Genomic DNA, 23,379 nt, shown 5'->3' with positions numbered 1-23,379 from the left:
TTTTAGAGCACTACTCTCTGGCCCTTGGTTGGCTGTGCCTGCCGGGTGAAAATCATGGCATATGGTACAGAAACGGCAAGAGTCATAAAACTGACACATACAAATTGTTATACAAAGCACATTTAAAATGTTATGGATATTAATTTTGACTTGGATTTTAGGAGATGTTTCAAATGGGGTACCTTTGAATGGTGGCTCTGTGGTACCCTGTGTGCTGTGACTCTTGTTTTTCCATCTGTGGCAGCGAAAGCAGTGCTTGAATCCTGCAGGCGAGCTGGGCTGGAGAAAGGTGATACTGTGCTTGCCGCAGCCCGGTGAGGCGCGGTTGCTAAGCTACTTGCAGGAGGAAACGGCCGGGGCTTAGGACCCTGGGCTGTAATTGTTGTTGTTAATGATGAATTTCACATACTGCAGTCTCGGGAGTAATCGCTCTCATTACTCTGATTTTACCCAGTGTTCACACACATTTTTGAATTGTTTTAAGAAAGAAAACAGTGCTGTAAATCTGAATCCAGTAAATGTTTTTGCTTTGTGCTTCAACCGAGATTTGCAGCCGCTTTCTAGAGGTTTTAAAACATAATGGTTTTCTTTTCAAAACCAATTTCTAATGTATATTATTATCTATAAGTCCATGTCCATGGTACCGGATGATTTAAGTTTCCTTGGTAGAGTCCATGTTCCATGAAGCATTTGGGAAGGCAGTTTGGGGAGGGTGTGAGCGAGTCTCTACCTCCCAAATAATCAGGATTCCACCCCAGCATGCAGGCCGTTCAGAGCAGGCATGGGATACCATGGGTTTTCTCTGATCCACACACCCTTCTAGGGGCTGGAAAGCTGTAAGGAGAGGGAACCCTAGAAGCAGCGATAGGGGGAGAAAAGGAGCAACACCCCTTTCCAGCACTGAGGCTCACGGCCGGCGAGAGCGCGTAGGAAACTGCCGGGCCTCCTGCAGAGCCACATGCGTCCCCACCTTTGAGGATGCCTTTCTAGCCAGACACTCGATGCCACTGCCAGGCCCGAGGCCTCTGCAGAGATGCAAGCTGGGGGTGCGTGCAGGGAGGGCAGCTCAGACACGAGGGCAGGGCAGGCCCCGGGGAGACACGGTTCTCCCGAGGAGTCGGGAAAGGGTCTGATGGGAGACATCACCCTGCCGGTCCCGCTTAGTTGAAGTGGACTTTGGGGGCAGGAGAATTGCTTTTTTATGTGACCAGTATAAGGAAATGAGACCAGCCAGGCTTCCTTCCTTGTTCACTAGAAGGTGAATGAGAGATACCAAAATTTGACAGTTAGAGGCTAGACTCAGATACTACTTTAACAATCACTTTCGTTTCCTAAAAGTGAATTTCTAATCATGTAAAAAAAAAAAAAAGTCCTATTTCCTGTAGCCAAGTAGGTCAGGCAGTCTGCACATCCATTTAGGAGCTGCGTGCCGCCGGCCTCTTCCCTGTCATCGACAGACTGGTTCCTGCCTTGCCCTAAGTGGCGGGTGCCAGCCTCTCGTCCGGGCGAGGTCAGGTCGGCTCTGGGCCATCTCGCATCCAGGCCAGGCCCGTTTCCCTCAGCCTTGCCTTTAGAGAAGGGGGGAAGTTCGTTTCCTCCAGGTTGTGTCTGAGGATGTTTGACATCCAGTTCCAACCCTGTGCCCACAGAGACCCTAGCGCTGTCTTAGGCGCTGTGTGGTACTCGGGAGGCAGCCCGCTCTCTGCCGGCAAGGGGCTTATCCTCTGACGAGCTCACACCATGAGCGGAGAACAAGAGTTCGTGTGGACACAGCACTGCAGGGAGGACTCGGGTGCTGTGGGCGTGAGACTGGCTCTGGCACAGCCAGCCGAGATTCGGGTCCTCAGACCCCAGTGGCGGAGGGAATCTGGAAGGTCACTGGGCCAAGTCCTCTTCTCCCAACTCCATATCCAAGGGGAACCCCACCTGCTGTGTAATGGCAGTAGCTGTGGTCACTTTCTCCAGTGGCTAACAACCTTCACAGCTGCTTTAAATTCCCTGTGCTATGCTATACGCTTAGTTTTTCATCCTTCCCAATCATAGGACAAAGAAATAATCACCTTATTCAAATCCCGAAACCATTAGTGATCCTCATCCCTCCTGGCAAATCAGACTCATCTTGGGAATTTTCCCTTTCCCAGAAATCTGGTTTCCCAGCCTGCAGGTACCACTCCTCTCCATGTGCTTCAGGTGGTCACGGGCCCCTCTGGCTGAGCCGCCCAGCCGGATGGACCCTGGCTGGTAGGAGGGGACCCTGGGACCTCCTAGGCCTGGGCATGTGTCTTGGCTCTCCCACCTATTCAGTGACTGAATAGACAGCGGGATCCTTTCCAGACGTGTGCAGGCGTGCTCACTGCACCCTATGCCACGGCTGCTTCTGTCCGGGGAGCTACTGTCTTTGCTCGTGGTCATCTCACTGCTGGCTTCCGCCCACCGGCCCAGCCTGCCCAAGCCCAGTGCATTGCCCATCCGTCTTTCCAAAGTGTCTGCAGTAATCTGTCTTCTCCCCTCCCTGTTCCCCACCCCCAAATACATCCCTAGTCCAGAAGGTTTTTTTTTAAAAAAAAAAAATACACGTTTGTACATATAGCAGCAAAGCCACTTTGTGGCTCAGCCCCATGCCCTGAGGACTTCTGCTGAGCCCTGGCGCACAGCAGAGCATAGCTGGAAGATCACAGCTGTAGCCTCATGCACAGACATGGGGGTGAGAGTGGACAGGGCCTGGCTGGCTGGACATTCTGGTGCTGAGCAGCAGCGGCTCTCTGAACACACTAGCCTGTGCCTCCGAGGGGTGGGGAGTGGCCCCTGGTCAGAAGGGAAGGCGAGTCCAGAGGGAGCCGAGACTTCCCCGGGGAACTTCAGCTCTCTGCAGCTGCTCCCTCGCTTCAGCAAAGCCAGTGCTCCCAGAGAATTCCATTCCCAAGACGGGGTGGTTCTCCCCAGAACAGCCGCAGCCAGGCCGCTGGGGGTCTTCCTGGCTGGTTGAATCGAATGGAGCCCGTGAAAATAGCCAGTTTTCCAGTGACACATTTCTGACTATAAGCCCAGAAGCACGTACACAATTGAAAAAAAAAAGTGTGAATTTTAAGGATTGAACATGTATTGTTTTTAAACAAGAAAGGAATCTTACAGATGCCTTAGAAGTATTCTCATCTGTGTGCTAACCCGAGTGAGGTGATTCTTTCCCATTTTTCTCCTTTGCCTTCCTCCCTGACCAACCTCCTGCCTTTTCACAATGTAGAATTTTTTTTTTTTTTTTTTTTTTTGGTGGAGGACAGGGAATACTGGCTTAATGTGAGTTTTTATGAACAGCATTTGCTGGGAGCCCAGTGCAGCACTGACTGATCCGAGAAAGTCCTTCACCTTGTTCTGCACCCTGGGAGCTCATCTGCCTCACCTGAAGGCCCCCCGGCCTGCGCCCAGCCACGCCCCTTCTCCCGAGCAGCAGTCGGGCCCTGGCGTGGCCAGCTCTTCTCTGCGCCTCTGCCCTGGCACGGGCACCCTGCGGTGTTGAGGGTGGGGTGGCCCCTGGTCACTCTAGTCCTATGAACAGTGACCCATAAAGTCCAAGTGGACCAAACTTGTTCCTCTTCTCTCTTTGGGTCTTTAGAAAATGAGGCCACTGCCCTTGAGGCAGAGCCTGGCCAGACCCTCCCTTGGCCATATGACCAAATTTACTTCCACGGCTGTTTTCTACCAAAGAATGACTGCTAGTCTAAGCAGGCCCCTTTTTTGAGAATCTGATTGCTTCTGAGCATCAGAAATGTGGGTTTATCTTTCTGATGCTTCTAGAGCATCAGGTTTTTTTGTTTGGTTTTGTTTTCAACAAAATGGCCCCAGAAATTCAGAAACTTGGAGCTCGGTTGCCAGGAGCTTTCCCGCCAAGTGTCTGCGCACGGCCCTATCCTGAGTGAGCTCCTGGCAGAGGCTCCCGCCTTGCCGGGCCTTGCAGGCCACAGCCGCGCTCCTGGCCTAGGCCATAGTTGGCCGTGGGCACCGGCTCCTCTGGGGGCTGCTCGGGCATCGCACTTTGCTGCAGCTGTGGAATTCACGTCACTGGAAAATGAGCAGCTTCCTTGAGAGAGCACGGGTGTGCGTGCATGTGAGAGCCAGCTTTCCTGCAGACACTTGGACGTACGGAAAAGGAAGGGGAAGAGTAGGATCCAGGACAGCAATCCTAGGCCCGATAATTCCCCTTGCCCTTCTGACAGCAGAATCTAGAATTCAGGATTCCCCTCATACTCGGAGGCCCAGGGTTGCCATGGCAACAGCATAAACAGTGGGTAGGGAGGACATTCACTGGCTCTTCAGAAAGAGCAAGTTGGTTGGGTAGACAAAAAACTTGGGGAAAATTCTAGCTATAAGTCACCTGTTGAGTCTCAGAGCAATCGGACCAACACTGTGAAAACTGTTTAAAAGACGTGTTGTGTTGCTGGAGAACTGTTTTGTTTTTTTTTTTCCTCCTGGGTTTCACCCGAACTTCAGCATCACACGATTACTGGGCCATGTGAGTTAGATGTTGCTGAGCAGCAGACTGTTCCTGCTCCTAGCAACCCCCGAGCAGGGCAGAGAGCCAGCCAGCAGTCACAGTGATGGGGCAGCCTTACATACCTGTGGCCACTTGGGGGACAATGGCAGAGCTACCTAGGGGTTTACCCAAGCCAGGTAGGACCTTTGCACCACCTGAGCACTCAAGGACGAGGACGTCACATACACAGCCTCCCCACCCCCAGCAGTGAGTACTCTGGGTCCTGACAGCCGCTTTTCTGTGGCCCCCAGGCCACAGTCTCCTTTAAGGGAAAGCTGGTCTCCCCAGTCCAGTGTGGCTGTGCTTCCCTTTGGCCCCAGGCATCACCCAGGGGTTCTGAACACTGAGCCTAGTTTGCTTCCTTCCGGCATCCCAGGCAGCACTGAGACTTAGTTTGAAGTGGGTTCCTTCTAGCCAATGACTCCCTGTCCCCCTCCGGGCCCGGTGCACCTGCAGTGTCCACTGCCCTTCGCCTCTCTCCCAAGGCTCCCTTCTCTGAGACTTCCCGGCTCTCCTGTTATTTCCCACCCCGTGCTTTTCTTTTCAGCTGAACCTTATTCACAGTGAAATCAGTAATTTAGCCGGCTTTGAGGTGGAGGCCATAATCAATCCTACCAATGCTGACATTGACCTTAAAGATGACCTAGGTAATTGGGGACGGGGTTCGGCACCACCAGCTGTCAGATGAAAAGTTATGGAACCCAGAATTTAGGCTTTTCCTCTTCCCAGACTTCAGAGTGGTCAAGCTAAATTCCTAAATCCAAGATCGAGATTCGAGTGTAGACACTGAATATCTACCTACTCCAAGCCATTCCAAATGGCAGTGGCCTCATAGGCTTCATTAATGTGATTGGCTACTTTCCCCTCAGTTGCAAAGATACTGCATCTAAATTCTCTTCCATAACGATCAAACTGACTGCTGGTTACTTGGGGGGGATTTTTATACACGTGTTGGTTTTTGTTTTTGTTTTTTTTAGAACTGAAAAATCTCAGGTAACTACAAAATGATAGTTTCTCCATTTAAGCTTTAATCAGAAATGACAGAGCGTGAAAAGGAAGAGCAGCCATGTCAGTGTGCCGTGACGCTGTCTTTAATGCACATGCAAATTGGTGTCCCCCAAATTTACCACCTACTATCCCTGCGTCAACTTTTTCTAGAACTGAAAACAGTATGTGCCACCTTCATGAATTATTTGGCTACAGGATGATATGAAACAGAAGGATGGTATTAAACAGATAAACAACATCTCTTTCTGCTCAAGTTCTCTTGGAGAAAATTGCCCCAGAGCTGCGGTGGCTGCCTGCTCAGTTCAGGGCAAGCTGAGGGGTACCCCTCAGTGTCCTACCTCTGTGGCTTTATCTTTGCATATGAGGGACTGTCAGCACAGGGGTACGATAAAGGCTCCTGTCCTCTTAGGTGTAGAGCCTTGCCAAGGGAAATGGGCTACGCAGATGCCCACAAAGGCAGCCTTATCCCCACCCCTGACTGCAGCATGCTTTGTGTGCCTGTAGCTCCCAGCTTCGGCTGATTGGGGAAGAAGGCAGATTCCTTTACTGCAGGAGATGCTCGTTCCAGAGCCCAGGCCTGACCCACACAAACTGGTACAACAGAGGGCTGACAGGGGCTCTGGGACTCGAGAGTGCCCTGCCCGAGTGTGTCAACTGCCTTGTACAGATACTGTCTTTAAAAAAGAAAAAGGCCAGAAGCTAGAAAAAGCAAGGATGCTATCTAAAGTACGTTTTTATTAAAATATATAAAAATGAGATTGGCTAGAGAGAAATAGGCCTAGAAAAGTCTTTCCAGACATTAAGGGGAAAGATAAAGGCAACCCTCTACATATGTCTACATTGTTTTCTGGGTTTTCAAGAGACACCCCTTGGAGGTAGACCAAATGGTGAATGTCAGGAATGAAAATCAAAGCCTGCAAGTTTACCGCTGCAGACAAAATGGAGAAATTGTTGTTTTGGTTGGCCTGATGGTCCACTTTTCTTTTCTTTTCTTTCTTTTTTTTTTTTTAATAACAGATGCCATGTTTTAGTAGCCTTCTCAGTGGGATGCCAGTTTTAGAGGCTTTTGCGAAGTGAAACGGGGCATTCGTTTTGTTATTTCTTTTAACCTTTGGAAATGATCTCATGTGTGTGTTTCTCTTTTTTTGGACTTGTCATTCAAATGTTTAATTTAAACATGTCACATTTGATATTCCTCCTCCTCCTCCCGTCCTCACCCCCATCCACATGTGGGCACACTGCGTGGACTGGTTGCCCCTTTGGCTCATATGTTGGAATCGACCAGGTAGGCCAGCCCCGCCACTGGGGCGTTAGTAAATGTGCCTGTGCGTGGGTCTCGGTCCAACGCAGTTGATATACATTTGTTTACCTGTTATAGTTGCAAGTTGTACAGGCTGACATTGCCTCGATCGACAGTGATGCTGTCGTTCACCCGACAAACACTGACTTCTACATCGGTGGTGAAGTAGGTAATGCCTAGCCGGGTGCTGCCGAGTGTGTGTGTGCATGGTCAGTCGGCCGCCGCAGACAGCTTGATCCTTTGACAGCTACGCAGGGCTGCATTCATTTCACACTTCCAGCTGTCCCGACCTTCCCGGGTCTCCTGTCCCTGGGTGGCGAACCCGAGAAACAAAGCTAGCTGTCAGGTAGGACGTGTCATGCAGCTCACAAACGGGCACTTCTGGTTTGGACTCTGGTTCGGCAGCAGCATTTCTTCATTCGCTGCACGAGGCACAGCTTTGCTGGAGACTGGGCTCACCGAGGATTTGAGCCGCAGGGATGACACAGTCAGACGGGCGGAGTGGCATCCAAAGCCACTGTCGTGCCCTCTGAAGAACAGACACACACGCCTGTGCACAGGTCCCCCCTGCCCCCGTCTGTCTCACGGCAGGAGCACACTTGTTCCTGAAAATGGCCTTAAAGCCTCACGTGGAGGACCCTTTCTAAATGCTCTCCTGCACTAGGGTTCTCAGACTGGAGGTGCATGAAAGTCACCTCATTCTGATGTCGTGTCCTTGGGTCACTGTTGGGAAACACTGTCCTAGACCCAGAAGGCACCTTCCTTTCCCCTGGCAGCTGACAGGGCATTGGTGGTTGGCGCCCGGCGTGCTGAGTGGCCGAGGCAGAGCGCACTTGGGATGCCACGTCCCGAGGCTGCAGCCTTGCGGCACGAGCATGAGACCGTGCCCTGCCTTCAGAGTACACGGAGGGGCTTATCCGATGGGGAGGCACCTGCGTGTGACAGCAGCAAGCACAGCTCTGGAGCTAAGTAGGAGGAACCTGAATTCCAGCCTCACCATTTATTGGTTATGGGTCGTGGGCATGTCACTTAACTCCTCAGTGCCTCGGTCTCCCTGTCTATAAAATAATGAGGATTACATAAACTGTGAGCAAAGCACCTCGTTTTGTAAAGCCTGGCTCACGGTCGGTGCCTCCCGTGTGGTCTCATTCTCGTGTGCATATGCGATTTTTACAGTAGATGTGATGGTTCCGTTCCTAGTGAGCGTACAGTGAGTTCATCTTGCAGGCTGAGGGGACCAGGATCCTCACGGGGGGCCCGGACACTGGGTGGGCAGCAGCTCCCAGGCCGTGGCTGCTCAGTGTCACTAGCAAAGATTGCTGTCAGCCTTCCCCAGCCACCGTGATTTGTACTAATTACTGGGAATTTCAGATTTCGGACACGGATGGAAAGACAAACTGGATGGAAAGTCGGGGTCCGCCAAGTCTGCCAGGCCGAAATGAAATCAGGCTGTAGGCAATTAAAATAAACTCCCCTTTCACAAGAATTTGGAGGAGTTTAAGAGCTCCTAAGTCAGGCAGCTTAAGAGAAAGATGGTTCCTTTTTTAGCTAAATGAAAACTGGATGGGGAGGAACTTCTTGTTTAGAGAAAAAGAAAGGAACAGCTAAGGGCTTGTCTTTGTTTTAGCTGAGAGTGACTAGGGCCTGGGTTCGTCCTCCCATCCAGGACATTTGGTGAAATGAAAATCATGAAACTTCCTGGGCAAACGTGTCTCCCCCAGGCCTAGGGCGAGGAGGAAGTGGCCACCTGCTGCGGCCCACGGCGCTGCCTGCCCAGCGGGATCAGCCCCAGCAGGAGCTAGAGCTGAGGCCGGGAGACAGGGCTGCCGCTAGGGAGTGATGGGCAGAGCCGCTGTGCCACCCAGAGGCACCGCGCCTGCCTGAACTGTGAGTGGCACCGGTGTCACTGGAATAATGCCGGTGCTGATGGTTTTCCTCTGACACACTTGCCCCCAGCCCCTAGGGCAGGACTGTTAGCCTCCGTGCCGGGTAAGCGCCTGGGCCCAAGAGCTTGCCCAAGACCACATCACACGCCACTCCCTGACACCGTCACAGCTGGAAAAGGACCTCAGCAGGTCCACACACCCCGACTGGCCAAGGGGCAGAGGCCGTGCCAGGCCAGAGCTCAGTCTTCCGAAGCCCTCGGTGCTTTTCTGCCCCGCAGACCGGTCCAAACCAGTACTGACCCCAGATACCTTTCACGGTCACAAACGGTGATAAACCAGAGTCCTGCATGGCCTTGATTGATTCCAGCCCCCGCTTTGATGTGTGAGAGGGGAAAGAGGAAGCTAGTAGTCACTCCATTTCTCATATTTGGTGTGAATTCCTGAGTCCTGAGACTGCTGGAAGAAGGAATTCGAGTGCAGGAATGCTTAGCCCCACTGATTAACTTTTACCCATCAAAAGTTCTTTCTAACAGTGAAATAGACCACAGGCTTAGCCTGACATTTGTCCAAGCCTAAATTTTCGCTTAGGCTGTTTTGAACACTGATACTTATGCCTGCTTTCTAAGCATGAAATAATGTTCTTGTTCTCATGGGAGTAACACATGTTGATGCTGGGGGGCAGATAAGCCAATTGCTTTACGATTAACCCTGAAGTTAAGCCTAAAAAGCAAGAGTCTTACATTAAGAGTGTTGACAATATGGTTGAAAATGGGCCTGTTTCTTGTTAAAAAGTACACGTGTGTCTACATGAACATGTGCATACGTATGTGTGTGTAGGAGTCAAGTCCTGACCGGGTCGATTGCCTGCAATCTAGGGTTCAGTTGTTAAGTTTGGGAAATGCATTGAGTGTATTTTAACTTGCAAATTTCACTTCTAATTAAAGTAATATTTAATTATAAGTAAAAATTTTTAAAGTAAACACTCTTCCTAAGATAAAACACCTGTAATTACAAATCAGCCCATTTTCTTAAATATTTTATGTTTTAGAAAAAGAGTTGGTAGTCTGAATTATCACAATACTGCTTTTATTTTCCAAATTTCCCAGTTCTCACCAGAGTTAATTTGATAGAGAATGAGAACCTTAATAAGTAGTCCAGCTTCTGGCTTACTAATTTGTCTCCCTGAAGCTTGAGAAGCTTGAGAATGGGTTTAGAGGAAAGGCTACACCAGGGGTCTAGGAGTGGAGGTGTGTAGAATCCAGCTGATTCACACTCCAGATTCCTTTCTCTCAGCTGCCTGGGTAGTTCAGGTGAACCTCTACTGGGGTCTCACTCACCTGGGTTGTATCCGCTTTTTGGAGGAGGGAGTTAGGCCCCGAGGCCCTGTGCCCGCTCCCTCAAGTACCCGGCCCATTCCGCTGCCATCTCTGCTATCAGAAACATGCAGTGGGCACAGGTGGGTGTCTCTGAAAGTGATATTCTGAACCCTCTGCCATTTATAGTTTGTGCTGCTCTTCAGGACAGATAAAGGCAGAGGGCAGTCCGAGCTCGTGAGGAGTGACACAGGGGCCCACCTCAGGGATTCTAAGTTTGTATCTCTTTGAAAGCTCAGCTCTCTCTTAGGCAGCTGAGAGCTCCCCAGGTGACAGGCTGCTTGTCACAGTCATGCACCCGAGACCTCCTGAAGTGGGTGGTTACAGGCCCAGTCCCTGCCATTGGCCCTGGTTCTGTCTTACTCGGGACAGTGCCCATGCTGTTTGTCTTCCAGATGCTTCCTGGGGTCAGCTCACCCCTGCAGAACAGACATGCGCGTGAGGCAGGTTTCAGTTAGTCCTGGTCATCACAGGATGAATTCCAAGAGAATCTGGGCTGGTGCTTTCCCATACACCTTGACCGCCCGGTGCCAGGATTGTGCCAGGTGCACCTTGAATTTTCCAAGACAAATGGTGAATCTTAAGGGGAGTATTTTATCCTCTTGTGAGGAATTTAAAATGTGCAAAACTGAGGAATCAGAGCTTAAGGAAGAATCAGACACCATTCTGGCCAAACTGTAAAGGATGATAGTGTCACTGACTGTGACAGCTGCTTGCTCTCCCCCGTGAGATTTAACCCAAAGTCCTGACAGGTGCTGGTACTCTTGTTTGGGAGCTTGGCTTCCACGGCGGGAATTGATCACTCAGCAAGTACCCTACTTTGGGAAAACAGTGCTCCCGCCATCAATTGGACTTCTCAAAAGATCTGGTCCTGAGCAGCAGTGAGACATCCTTCTTCCCAGGTTTTCATAGAATGCAAGTTAATCTTTAAGCTCTGCTTCTGATGTTGCCCTCCTTTACCTAAAATGATTCTGAATCATTAGTGTTCTTAAGAAAATTCTGTCTGAGGCCATTTTTTTTGTATTTGCATATAATGCCAAGGCTGCAAAACAGGAGCTAAGCATGGTTAATGCTGGTCCAGAGGTGGCCAAACTGAGGACTGTCTCCTGGGCCTGCTGCCGAGGGTGGGAGCATGGCATGCTGCTTCTGAGACCTCCCTATCTGGGGGTTCTCCCCAGAGACAGACGGAAACCCAGGGCAGGCAATGAGCCCTGGAAGCCAGTACAGCTGGTTTCTCACGCCAGTGAGAAACGCCTCCTCTCGTCTTCCCATCTCTGGCACGTCCGGGATCACCCCGAGCCAGAGCCAAGCGAGGGGCGGCGAGGACAGCGTAGGTGACGCAGCAGTGCTGGGTGGAGCCCGGCCAGGGATGGAGCCCCCCTCGGTCTCACTTCGCTGACTCAGCCAGGCTTAGCTCCTGTCATGCAGCCTTAGGGAAGTTTAGCCGGTCAGATCGTTTGAAGTATGTAGTCACCTGACATGCCAAGTGTCTGTGTGTGTGCCGGAGACACAGGACGGCAGTCTGACCCCTCCCTGTCCTGCTAGGAAACACGCTGGAGAAGAAGGGTGGCAAGGAGTTTGTGGAAGCTGTTCTGGAGCTCCGGAAAAAGAACGGGCCCTTGGAAGTAGCTGGAGGTGAGGTGGGGACGCCGCTGTGCTTACTTGGGTGTGGTGCGTGCGGAGTTCGGGAACCGTTTTACGAGCTTGGAATGCGGAGGTGAACCGCAGTGCAGGTGCCTCTCCAAGGTGAAGGCAGAGGGGAAGCCCGTAGCTTTACAACTTCGAATTTTATCATGTGCAGATTGCCAGGAAAGTCATGAAAATCACCTTTGCAATTTTTTTTATTACCTGAAATAGTTCTTATATGTTTGATGTCTAGACCTCAAATTTGGAGGAATTACAGAAGCCGAGTTTGGCAAATCTAAGAGCTGAGAATTATAGATAGTGAAACTGAGCCATCTGCAAAATTAAAAATCTTCCTTCAGCCATCTGTGTTTCTAATGGCAAACATAAATGTACGTTTCTTATTTGCCAATTACAGCTGTCCTAGTAGGAGGGGGGAGGAAGGCGACCTGGAGGCAGGGCACGTCTTGCTGCTGCAGGCCTGACTTTGGAATTGTAGGTGGTCAGTTAGGGTGTGGGACGGAGGGCCTGGGTCTGAGCATGGGGGAGGCCCAGCTCCCCACCGGCTGAGAGAGGACAGGCCGCCCCCTTTCTCACTTTGGGCTCCGGTTTTCTCTTCTTGCTACATGATCCCTGGTGCCCATTCTGTCTTTCAAATCCTGTGTCTGTTTCAAAAATCTTAACTACACTTGAACATCAGTAATTTCCACATGACCCCCTCTCAGAGGGCCCCCCCTTTCAGAGGGTCCCCCAGACCTTGCCCCTGACACCCCCTGCCAGGCTAGTTGCAGGGCCCAGTAGCAATTCCCTTTGCTGACCTGTGCCTTTGACCTCTGCTCCGCCACGTCCGTTTTGCCTGCAAGGGGCGTGACATGGGGGCACTAATTATAAAGTTCTTCCAGGCAGTTCCCCATTGTATGAGGCTGGGCACACACTGTTGACTACCTGGCCAGGGGCAGCCAGCCTTTCCCCAGCACCTGTCTGACCAGCCCACAAGTCCTTTCCCACCAGTGCTCCAGCCTCAGCCCCTTGGTGACCCTCGGCACACAGGCTGATGGGAGGTGGCCTGGTACCACCGTACACCAAACTCTGCCTGGGGAACCTGAGCCCTAGCTGATGCAAACCCCTTAGATTGAGCGTGGTTCAAGATACTTTTGCTTGTTTTAATAACATGTTTTATTCTTGATTTTAAGAGCTGTTTTAGAAACTGTTCTAAAATCAGTGGAAGGAGAGTAAAACATCCCCCTGCTCCCGTCCAAAGATAATCACCGTTAACGTGGTTCTTTCCAGTCTTTTTCCACACATAGTTTAGTGGTTGACTTCGGTGGACAAACCAGTGGATTTAACTGTCCCATCTCAGGTTTGTTTTTTTTTCCACGTCAGACGGGTAATGTGCCAATACATAACAAGGTTCAGGGAGGCACATCTCACACGAGCGTGCAAAGCCAGGCATCAGGCCTGTGAACTACACGAGGACCCCCAAGCTCAAGTTTCTGTACATCAGCACTTGAGCCCCCAGTTCTCAACCCCAGTCTCTAAGCAGAGTCCAAACTCGGTTCAGAGCTGTTCCTGCTGTATCCTGAGCCACTGCCCACAAAGGACTCCGGCAGCTACTAGTGACACGACCTTAACAACTCTTACCCTTTGATGGTGCCAACAGTCCTCAAAAAAATGGATTTCAGAAATACCAAAGTGGGGGTGTCCTACTGTAGGAGGGGGGTGGAGACTTCGTGCTTCTGCATAGAATTGCAGCATGCAGTGCTCGCCACACCCTGGGTTCCAGAACCTTCTTCCCTGCAGAGCATCTTAGGGCTTGTGGGACACGTAGGGCAGGTGCGTTACATTTCCTGGTGTGCGGCAGGCTCGAGGCCTGTGTCAGGAAGGGCAGATCCTCGGTGGAGACGTGTAGCGGGAAAACGGCTCCTCTGCTAGGAAAAGACAATAGTGCCATAAAAAAAACTCTTTCGGCCACAGTGGGGCCATCCTCAGCAGGGAGAGGATGACTGCAGCAGCGAGGCTGGTTGGGGTGCTTTCCTAATAGCTTTGTCCTGAAGTGGGTTCAAATCCACTTGAAGAAAGGGGGTTGGAGGCCCAGAAAGGCCATTATCGTGACGCTGCAAACATCCCGCCACAGTCAAGGGCGCTGCCGTCTGGGGCACCCTGCGTGCTGCCTGGAGGCAGAGAGAGGGCTCACTGCAGTCCGGGGTGAAGTTCCCGGGGGTGACGCGTCCTCATGCCGACTGCCCAGGGGCGGGTCGTGGCTGGGCTGCCCCTCTAGATGAGGAGCAGTTTCCGGCTCAGGCCTACACCGGGCTCGCAGCAGGAAGCTGTAATCCTCCTCTAGCACAGGCCACTCACCTGGCAAGAGGTACCATGGGAGGAGAGTGGGTCTGTGTTTGGCGTCTTGTGACGTGTGCTTTGCTGAGGAATAGAACTCACTGTTTCTGTCTCGTCCCCTCCAGCTGCTGTCAGTGCGGGCCACGGCCTACCTGCCAAGTTTGTGATCCACTGTAATAGCCCAGTCTGGGGCGCAGACAAGTGTGAGGAACTTCTGGAAAAGACGGTGAAAAACTGCCTGGCCCTGGCGGATGACAAGAAGCTGAAATCCATCGCATTTCCATCTATCGGCAGTGGCAGGTAAGGGCCACGCCGTGGGTCGGGGCTGTTTCTCTGCACGGCCCCTGGGGGCCGCCTTAGCTAGGACAGACCAGAAGCCTGGAATAAGAATGCCAACATTAAACAATGGTGAAGACCAAGGGAAGAGAGAGGGAGGCCCGAGGCCGATATAAAACCGCAGTTGTGACAGACAGTGATGTCCGGGGCCCTCAGCGCTTTTTGCAGGGCACTAAGGCTTAGATGGTGGAGAGGATGGTGAGGTGTGGCTGCAGCTACACTGATGAAGAGCACAGCCATCCCAGAATAAGCCTGCAACTCTGTTACGGTTCTGTCCCCAAACTACAGCAGTTTTTGAGCAAAGCCATCTGCCCCTGGCCTTTCTATGCAGGGCACCCCTCGCTGGCCGGCCAGTGCGGCGATGGGGCTGAACGGGGAGTTAGGTGATGAGGAGGCGGGCGGGGCCCTGCCCCACCTGCCGTCCCTGAAATATCCCCAGGTGGACTCACCAAGGTCTGCAGGAGCAGCACAGTTGCCCCTAAGCCTGACGTCCACCAGCGGCCACCACTGGAGGAGTCTAGTCCTTTGACAGCTGCCGATGCAGGTAGGACTCGGCCACAAGCCCTCCCCAACCCCAGCCACCTCCCTCGTTTTGTACCCACAAACGCCAGCAGGTAACGCGGCAGGTTCCTACCTGTCGGAGCAGCGTCGCACTCTGGCTGGGGGGTCAGGCCTGCAGTTGGGTCCTGGCTCAGCCATTAACCGGCTGCATGGCGGCGCATAAGTTAAGCCCCATGCCACATCCAGGGTTGCTCTGGAAGTTAAAGGAACCCTTGGAAGGCAGAGTGCTCTAAGAAGTCTGTGCCGTGGTGCAGAGGAGCACCAACCACTCTGAGACTGGGCCCATCGTGTCCCCAGGGCCCAAGTCCAAGGCCTTTGGAAGGCTCGGGATCCGGCCTGGGAACTTGGGCATCGGAGGCAGCAGCCTTCAGCATCCCGGGCCCAAGAGGGGCCACAGCCTGGGTGTTGCATTGGCAGGGGGCGTGGTTCGGACAGAGTAGTACCTGCTGACCCTGAGGCTTCCCCGCCCAGCTCCTAGTCTTCGGGGGTCGCTGCCCAGCACGAGAAGGGCAGGGCTGGGTGGCAGCAGCAGCCCCCGTACCTGTGACCCCGAGGGCTGCGCCGCCCTCGGACCGCACCTTACGGCTCTGGAAAGCTGCTCTCTCCACAGCACTTCCCCTCCGCGCTCCCGAGGACGATGGAGAACGCGTTTCTCCGTTTTCATCCTAGAACTACAGGAGGCCTCTAGTTCCGCCTCCTGCCACTACCGAGGTCCCACACCTCGAGTGATGGTGGCAGAGCTAGCACTGGGTGGGCTGCCTACCTCCTCATGTGACATTGTTCCTGGCCCAAGGCCTTGCCCACAGGCAGATGGGCACTGCCACCATACCCCAAGGCTTTCTGTGGCCAGGGAGGTCACATGGGACTGGCAGGACCCACCAGAGGACCCAACTACAGGAAAGAACCCTGTCCTCTGGAGCCTCCATCACAGCCAAAACGGCACAAGGAGCATTTCCCCAGCGAGCCGTCACGCAGCAGTGACCAGACTCACTTCCCCCTTCCCTCGCAGGTCCAGTCACCCTGGGCTGCTGTGAGCGAGGTCCCTCCGTCCTCTTTAAGCTGGCTCTCTCCCCTCACAGCCATGTCCCCTCCCCACAGTGTGTGGGAGGGGGGAGAGGGGGTTCCACGCCCCCCCCCCCCCCCCCCCCGCTCTTGGAGCTCCACTTTACCGCCACAGTGCGGGGTCACCCCGTTGGGCCTGGCTGAGAGCTGACGGACTCCCGGTCACATACATGTTGCTCTGTATTGCCATCCGTGTGTTCCGTTGGCATGCTTCGTGCTGGTCCCTGGCAAAGAGCATCATTTTAGAAGTTAACACCATTTAAAGGCATTTAACAAAGGGTAATGTAGACAGGATGTCGGCTGGCTCTAAGAGGACAGGCAGGGATGAGCAGACTGAATTTCCCCTGGAGCTGTCATAGGGGCCAGGGCCAGTCCCAAAGTGGATTCAACACCTGTGTCTTTTTTCCACAAAGTGCTCTCGATCAGAGCTTAAGCAGCCATACTCCCTGCTGCTCCTGCCTTCCCATCCCCCCACCTCCTTTCGAAGGTCTGTTCATTGGTGCTGTGCTGTGTGACCTTTGGTAAACGAATCTGCCTCTCTGTCCCGCCTTATCCAGCAACACTGTAGGGACTGCCCTTCCTCCCAGATGGCTCCGAGGCTCAGTTAATTAGTGTTTCGGATGCACTTTGATCTACTCTGATGAAAGGTGCTTCCGAAGAGGGAGGCAATAGGAAACTTTATTGGAGGTAATAATTTCACACCCTTTCATATGACTATTGGGAAATTTTTAATTGAAGCATAAAATTAATTCCTATAAAAGAGCATCTGTTATTATAAACTTATTTACATTTTTCATGGAGTCAAAAGTTTTAAAAAATAATCAATTGAAAGCTTTAAAGGGGGTGAAATGCCGAAGGCAGCCCATGTGCAGGGCGACCCGGGCCACATCTGCCGGGCAGACTCGCCCCGCCGAGCCGCGTACACAGCTGCCCTCTCTTTCATGAGTAAAAGCGGGATTACACCAGAGCTCGCCCGTAAATCACGGTGGGTTTTAAGAGGGGAAATAAAACAGCTTGTTTGTGGCATCCAGTGTCTCCGGCATGAAAGTCGGGTCGGAATTAAAACAATATAAATGCGAACACGTTGAAGGGCCGTGAGATCACTTTCTCTGAGCTGTGGCCCAGGGCACAGGCCTCGTGGAGGGTGACCACCACCGCCCCCCCGCCGTGCGATGGCTCCCTCCAGCCCATGGGCCCGGCTGGGGACCGAGGAGACCTCACCGCGTGACCCTGGCCTCGGGAAACTGCATCTGGACATCCTGTCCTCGGCCATTCTGGTCACAGTATTTACGGGTACGCTCTCGGCGCTGCTTGACACTAGGAAAGTGACCCTGCTCCAGCGGGGCAGGACACAGGGAACAGCTAGTTTGGGGTTTTGATTAAACTTTCCTTAGATTTATGAGCTTAAAAGAAAAGCTAGTTTTTTTTTTTAAGCTTCCGGTTGTGGGTATTCCTCGAGCCCCAGGCGCTGCGCTAAAACCCTTTCTCCACGTCCTCTTGCAGAGCCGGGAAAGGTGAGCGCTCATTGCTCTCTCAAAGGCATGGTCTCCCGCACTTGCCTTCAGGGTTTGATATTGGGTCCAGGGAACCCCACCACAGGGCTGCCCCTGCCTGTGCACAAAGACCTCCAGGGAACACTGAAAACCCCCTGGGCCGTCCCGATTTCCCCAGGCAGGGGCCGCACAGGGGAAATAGCTCATTCCCCAACGCCAGGAGCCCTGCAGGGAGACCGGAGCAGCCGCGCTGCAATACTCGCCTCCTGCTCGGGATCCTGATGGTCTGGCCTTCTGGATCCAGTGGCCTCGGGCTGCGGCAACTTCAAACAGGCAGTTTCTCAAAGGCCCAGGAGCTGCACAGTGCGAGGGGGCCGGATCCTAGAGAAGAGGGTCCACACGCTGAGTGACAGGCATTTTCCCTGCATCACCCAAGATTCTAAGATACCTGGCCCTGCCTGTCCCCTACCAGCCGAGACAAGGGGACGGGGGGGACTGGCCCAGCAGGAAAGCCAGAGTCCACCTGGACTCCAGCTCTGCTCGTGGCAGGGGCAAGCTCTCAGCCTGTCTCCCCCAGGAAGGCTGCCTGGGTTCCCTGCACGCCAGCCTGGCCTGTCCCAGCAGCAGGGCAGGTGGTGAGAGAGCTCAGTGGAGCTGGAGGAACTTCACCCTTCTCTGGGGTGCAGCCCTTGTGAACCCAGAACCTCTGCACAGGCAGAGGGGACAGGGGGACGATTGTCCGATGTGTGTGCCCCCGGCCCTCACTGAGCAGGCTCACTGAAGAGGCACCCGACTGAGATGCCCATGGGGTCCCCGAGCACTGGCCTGGAGAAACTGAGGCCCAGGACTCGTGGGAAAGGCTAGGACACACAGCTGGACTGACTGCAGGGGAAGCTCAGACATCTCTTCACTCTGTTAGAGGGAAGGCCCGAGATGGGGGGTAGAGTGGCCAAGGTTCCAGTCCCGTGGGGTGGGAAACACAGGCATGGGTGACAGTGGAAACACATGGAGCACCCATGGGTCAAGGCGTGGGGACTGAGGGCAGTGACAACCTCGTCATCGCCACCATCACGCGTACCCTGTGTCCAGTGGAAGCAGCTGAGGCTTAGGCTAACGCCCCTGCCCAGAGGCAGCTGATTAAAACACAAATCTGACTCCAGAGCCGAAGCCCTTACTCAACCCCTCTTGCCCTGTGGCTCTGGTCTCGCCAGAAAGGCAGACGGTCCAGCTGCGGGACAGAGTGACTGTCACAGAGGCAGCAGGCCTGAGATGGGGCCGGGCAGGAATGGCGGTTCTGAGGACCGTGGTTACGGGACCCCCAGCAGGGGCCAGAGGCCAGACAGCGAGGTGCCAGCAGGCGAGCAGGTGCCCGAGAGCCACCAGCCCTGCGCCAGAGCTCGGTGTCGCCCGCCCTGCGGGCCGACGGTCACGGCCAGCAGCCCTCCACGAGGACTGGGCATTGCAGATTGGACGGCAGCGCTCTGGGGCTTGAGACCACTGTTGTTGGCACAGCATAACCGCGGTGACAACAGCAGTCACAGCTGTCATGGGGACTGGGGCCTGCACAAGCCTTTAGAAAGACCCTTCCAGACCACCTCTTTACGGGCGGCTCCTCCTGGTTGAGGCCTCTGTGTGCCACGCCCCGGTGCTCACTCGCCCCATCCTGTCCAACACTCCCATCCCGAGCTCTAACCGCTCTGCTGCTCCGCCGTGGAGAGGCGGGGGCAGGCCTGCGTAGACCCTGCGCCTGCTGCAGCTGCCCGCGGCTGTAGGGTGCAGGGCTGCGGGTGAAGCCCCGGGCGAGGGCATCTTACACATTCCATTTCGTTACGGACATTCTAACTTGCTAACTGCGGCAACCAGGCAACGTTTTGGGGCCCCACTTGAAAACATCAGGAAGGCTGTTACCTTTCCCTGTCCTTCCTGGAAGCCTGCGTGGTCCAGGCAGCCACAGTCCCACGGTGGGGTTTCTTCCTCAGGCCGTGGCTTCCTAGGACAGAGAGGTGGGTTTGTCAACAGAGAAAACCTAGGAACAAATCCAGTCGTGTCCACCCCCAGCGACCTTGAAGGACAAGGCCGGGCACACCTGGCAGGAGAACAGCCCACTCTCCACTAACGGGGGGCGGGGGGGGGTGCAGTCGCTGCAGGTCTGAGACCTTTGACCCCTGCCTGTCTCCCTCACCTGCAGACCCTTAACCGTTGGGCCCACCCCACGAGCTCAGGTTAGAAAGTCCATGCCGGCCACGTACAGAACAGCGGTTTCTGAGGAGTGGCCGCTAGACCCTGTTGAATCAGCAGCTCCGGTGGAGCCCAGCTATCCATGGGTCGACAAGCCCGCCAGGATTCTGATGCAGACTAAAAAGTCTGAGAACCACTGAAGGAGAGTAACAGGACATTGTCCCGCTGAAAGTCACATGCCCTTTTTTAAGGGTCCAGGGCAGAGGCATGGAAAGCCACTGGGGGGCGGGGCGGGGCGGGTCTGTGTCAGAAAGCACTGGTCACAGGCAGGAGTGACTGGCAAACTTCTGGTGCTCCAGGGAGACCCCTTGGGGCCTCCCAGTCAGCAGGGCAAGGGCCAGGGCCACACACGGTATGTCTGCACCAGGCCACGTCCCACCCAGCTTGGGCTGGACGTCCCAAGTGTTGGCAATGCGGTGGTCTGCGCAGACCAGCCGCAGGATGGGATTGTGGCGGCTCCAGAAGCGCTGTCCCACGGGGCAGACGCAGCAGGAGATGGGCTGTGACCAGCAGGCCGCAGGACAGACTGCCACACGTGGCAGTTGCGGAGGCCCTCACCTCAGCCCAGCTCACCTGTGCAGGTGTGAGGCTGAGACAGGCATCCTCCTTTGCCGGGAGCTTGCAGTTGGCAGAGCCTGGTCTCGGGCTTCACGTGAAGAGAGCGGCTCCTCGGCTTTGCTCGGCCCGTGCATCCAGCTCACGTGCACAGACCCGGCTCTGCTCGCTCCAGAAGCCCCTGGCGTCCCTTTGGCTCACGTGCGGGCCGCAGCAGGACCTGGGAGCCCGGTCCACAGCTGGAAGCAGCCTGCACCTCTGGGAAGATGCCTCCCCAAAACACAAGGTCAAGTTTACCACCTCCAGCAATTCCCGACGTGTGTCTTGTTCCAGACAACCCCTCCTCTGTGCTTCCTGATGCCTGTGAAAAAAGTCAAGACAGCTGTGCCAGCTGTGGGCCGAGCTTCCAGCTCTGCGAAGGGCCCTGGTGCTGGGGAGCAGTCTGCCCACCCCGTGACAGCCCTCTTCCTTCACTGTCCCCGCCACCCTGCAGCCTGGCTCACCTGTCGGTCTGAGCCACCAGGCTCTCCTTGGGGGCAAGCTGTGTGTGTCTAACAACACCCTTCCAGCAAGAACGTCCCGTTCACCGCAGCGGCAGGGTCATGTACAGGCCACATGCCCTGGGGGACACCCTTGTCCTCTAAGAATGAGCTCCATTCCTGAAACGTCCAGAAGTCCCTAGGTCACCGTCATCAAGCTGGGTGAAGCCACGTTTCATCAAAAGCAAGTCACAAGCACGGTCTTCTCCTGTGGCTATGGAATGCTCTGGGCACTGACAATAGCAGGCCACGTGTGGCTCTCCAGTGGACCAGCCACGTGGTTAAAAACCCACGGGCACATAGGGAGGCTTGGAGTGTTGTAAGAAATCCCCACCCTACGTGTCTGAAAACCTCTCCGCCTGGCAGCAGGCACCCACCCAGGGGCGAGCACCAGCCGGAACAGGGGCTGGCCAAGCGCCCTGGATGCGGACACGTCCTGCTCGGGCAGACCCACAGCAAGATCCGCCAGCGAACAGAGAAGTCCGCATGGTCGCTGGCCCCACGCTCTCACCCCCGGCATCCTTAACTGTAAAACGGGGTCAGTGAGGGATTCGAAACCAGGCGAGTTCCACCAGCCCAGGCCAGCTGCCACGCACAGTGTGGCCCGGGAGCGGCGCGGCACCCCACGCAGAGCAGCAAGCGCCAGTCCTCCCAGGCGTGACTGCAGACTCTCACAAGTTCCGAGGCCCCGATTCCAAAAGCTGCCACATGACATTTACTTTAAACAGAACCGTGTGTGAATCCAAATGCACTTGGCTTGGAGACTCGATGACAGCCCTGAGTTGAAGAGCCCACTCGGCCCGAGTTCTTCCCTGGCACCGCGGCCTGTGGGGCGGTACAAGCTGGTGCACGCTGGGGGGTAGATACCCAGGCAGCAGCCCCCGTACTCAGGAAATCTAAAGGCCAGCGTCAAAGGCATAACCCTTCTGCACGTGTGGACAGAGGTCGGTGCCCTCCCGGAGAGCCTCCTGCCTTGCCCGGGGCTGGCGCAAACTGGAGCACGGAGAGTCTGGGCTGTGGCTCAGGCTCTGCGCTAGTTGCCGGGATGATGGGAAAAAAGTACAGGTGTTTGTGCTGCACTTCGGGGCTTCCCACACCCCGCAGAACACGGTCCCGGCTGCTCGCTGGTTGCCTTTGAGAAAACTTCCTGGACGCCTTCTTGTCTGAAGGCACAGAGAGGGTCGCGGCTCTCTGCCCAGTGTCTGGCCCCGTCGCCGGGCACTGGGCTTTCTCCCACTGGTGCCCAAGCAGCCGCAGGGCCCAGTGGATGCTGTGACCGGCAGGAGGCCACTGTGGCCCACACAGCCTCCAGGACTTCCCGCGGGGGAGGCGGCCCGGTGGGGGAGGGCAGGTCCCGGGACCACAGTGGTCGCCCTGCGTGCTGAGCGCTTGTCTTCTCTCCCGCAGGAACGGCTTTCCGAAGCAGACGGCAGCTCAGCTGATTCTGAAGGCCATCTCCAGCTACTTTGTGTCCACGATGTCCTCTTCAATCAAAACCGTGTACTTCGTGCTTTTCGACAGCGAGAGTATAGGCATCTACGTGCAGGAGATGGCCAAGCTCGATGCCAACTAGGCCGAGGGCCCGCAGAGGCAGCCACGCGCGTCCCCCCGCCCCCCGCCTCCGATTCGAAAGAAAAAAAAGGAAAAAAAAAATCCCCTTCACTCCTGCTGGGAGGCGGGAACCCTTTCATTTTCAATTTTGCTCATCTAGGGAAAATAAGGTTTTGGTTTCCAGTTTAATTGTTTTTGACTTTCTAAGATGTTTTTACGTTAGCACTGATAGTTGGCATTACTGTTGTTAAGCACTGTGTTCCAGACCGTGTCTGACTTAGCGTAACCTAGGAGATTTTATAGTTTTATTTTAATGAAATCCCGATTGACGCACAGCAGTGGCGAGAACAGTGTCTTTTACGTGTCGCAGAAGCCAGGAAGCCCGTCTGTAATCATGTGTTGTGGTGCTTTCTTGTACACCCAGTGGCGTTCTTTTTACTCTAATGTTCTTTTTGTTTTCTCAGAAGAAAAATCATGAATTTGCAACAGACCTAATTTTGTTTACTTTTTGTCTTAATGATGGATTTGAAAATGAAAGATTTAAAAGGTGAAGCAGAAGCTGGTGTCCTTAATTATATTTGCAATTTGGAATTTGTGTGAATTGATTTAGTAAAATGTTAAACTGTTGTTGTGACTGGCATTTCCAGTTATTGTGCCTGTGAGTCGCGGGTCCTGAGTTGGCTTCTCCAGTCCCAGGATGTGGGGGCCGGCAGCCCACCCCCAGGAGGCTCCACGGTGGTCTGGGTGTGGGGGGCACCATCTTCTGGCCCCAGTGGTTTGTAGAGCGAATTCTTATAGTGTCTCCTTTCAGTCTTACGACCCTCGGGCCAGGGGTGTTATCTCCATTGCACAGATGAGGAGGGAATGTACCCAAAGCCATGCAGGCGGCAGGTGGCAGGTGGCAGGCTGGTCCAGAGCCCAAGGCTTCAGACTCTGAGCCCAGCTCTCTCCTACTTTGTCCCCTCCTGACTCTCTGGCTCGTGGCTGGG

General features: G+C 54.3%; 1 protein-coding gene and 1 non-coding gene across 8 annotated transcripts in view; one reads left to right on the top strand and one right to left on the bottom strand.

Moving 5' to 3' along the window:
- MACROH2A1 (macroH2A.1 histone) overlaps positions 1 to 23,017 on the top strand; it is a 62,381-nt gene extending 39,364 nt beyond the window's left edge. For 4 of the 7 annotated variants that reach the window (XM_069483646.1, XM_069483648.1, XM_069483645.1 and 1 more), the window contains exons 6-9: positions 5,076 to 5,175; positions 11,641 to 11,730; positions 14,181 to 14,355; positions 22,247 to 23,017. In XM_069483646.1, coding sequence (XP_069339747.1) covers positions 5,076 to 5,175; positions 11,641 to 11,730; positions 14,181 to 14,355; positions 22,247 to 22,412 — 531 coding nt within the window. In that variant the 3' untranslated portion in view covers positions 22,413 to 23,017. Of the gene's footprint in view, positions 1 to 5,075; positions 5,176 to 6,914; positions 7,006 to 11,640; positions 11,731 to 14,180; positions 14,356 to 22,246 lie in introns of all 7 variants that reach the window. The other 3 variants (XM_069483651.1, XM_069483649.1, XM_069483652.1) reach the window with 2 other exon arrangements.
- LOC138393315 (small nucleolar RNA U13) lies at positions 13,096 to 13,195 on the bottom strand. The gene has a single exon (XR_011235141.1). It is a non-coding gene; the product is annotated as a small nucleolar RNA U13 (small nucleolar RNA).
- Positions 23,018 to 23,379: the final 362 nt, after the last annotated feature.

The sequence above is a fragment of the Eulemur rufifrons genome, chromosome 10 (assembly GCF_041146395.1).
Source record: "Eulemur rufifrons isolate Redbay chromosome 10, OSU_ERuf_1, whole genome shotgun sequence".
Taxonomy (NCBI): Eukaryota; Metazoa; Chordata; class Mammalia; order Primates; family Lemuridae; genus Eulemur; species Eulemur rufifrons.
The sequence above is the reverse complement of the archived record's forward strand: the minus strand, read 5'-3'. Positions and strand labels throughout refer to the sequence as shown.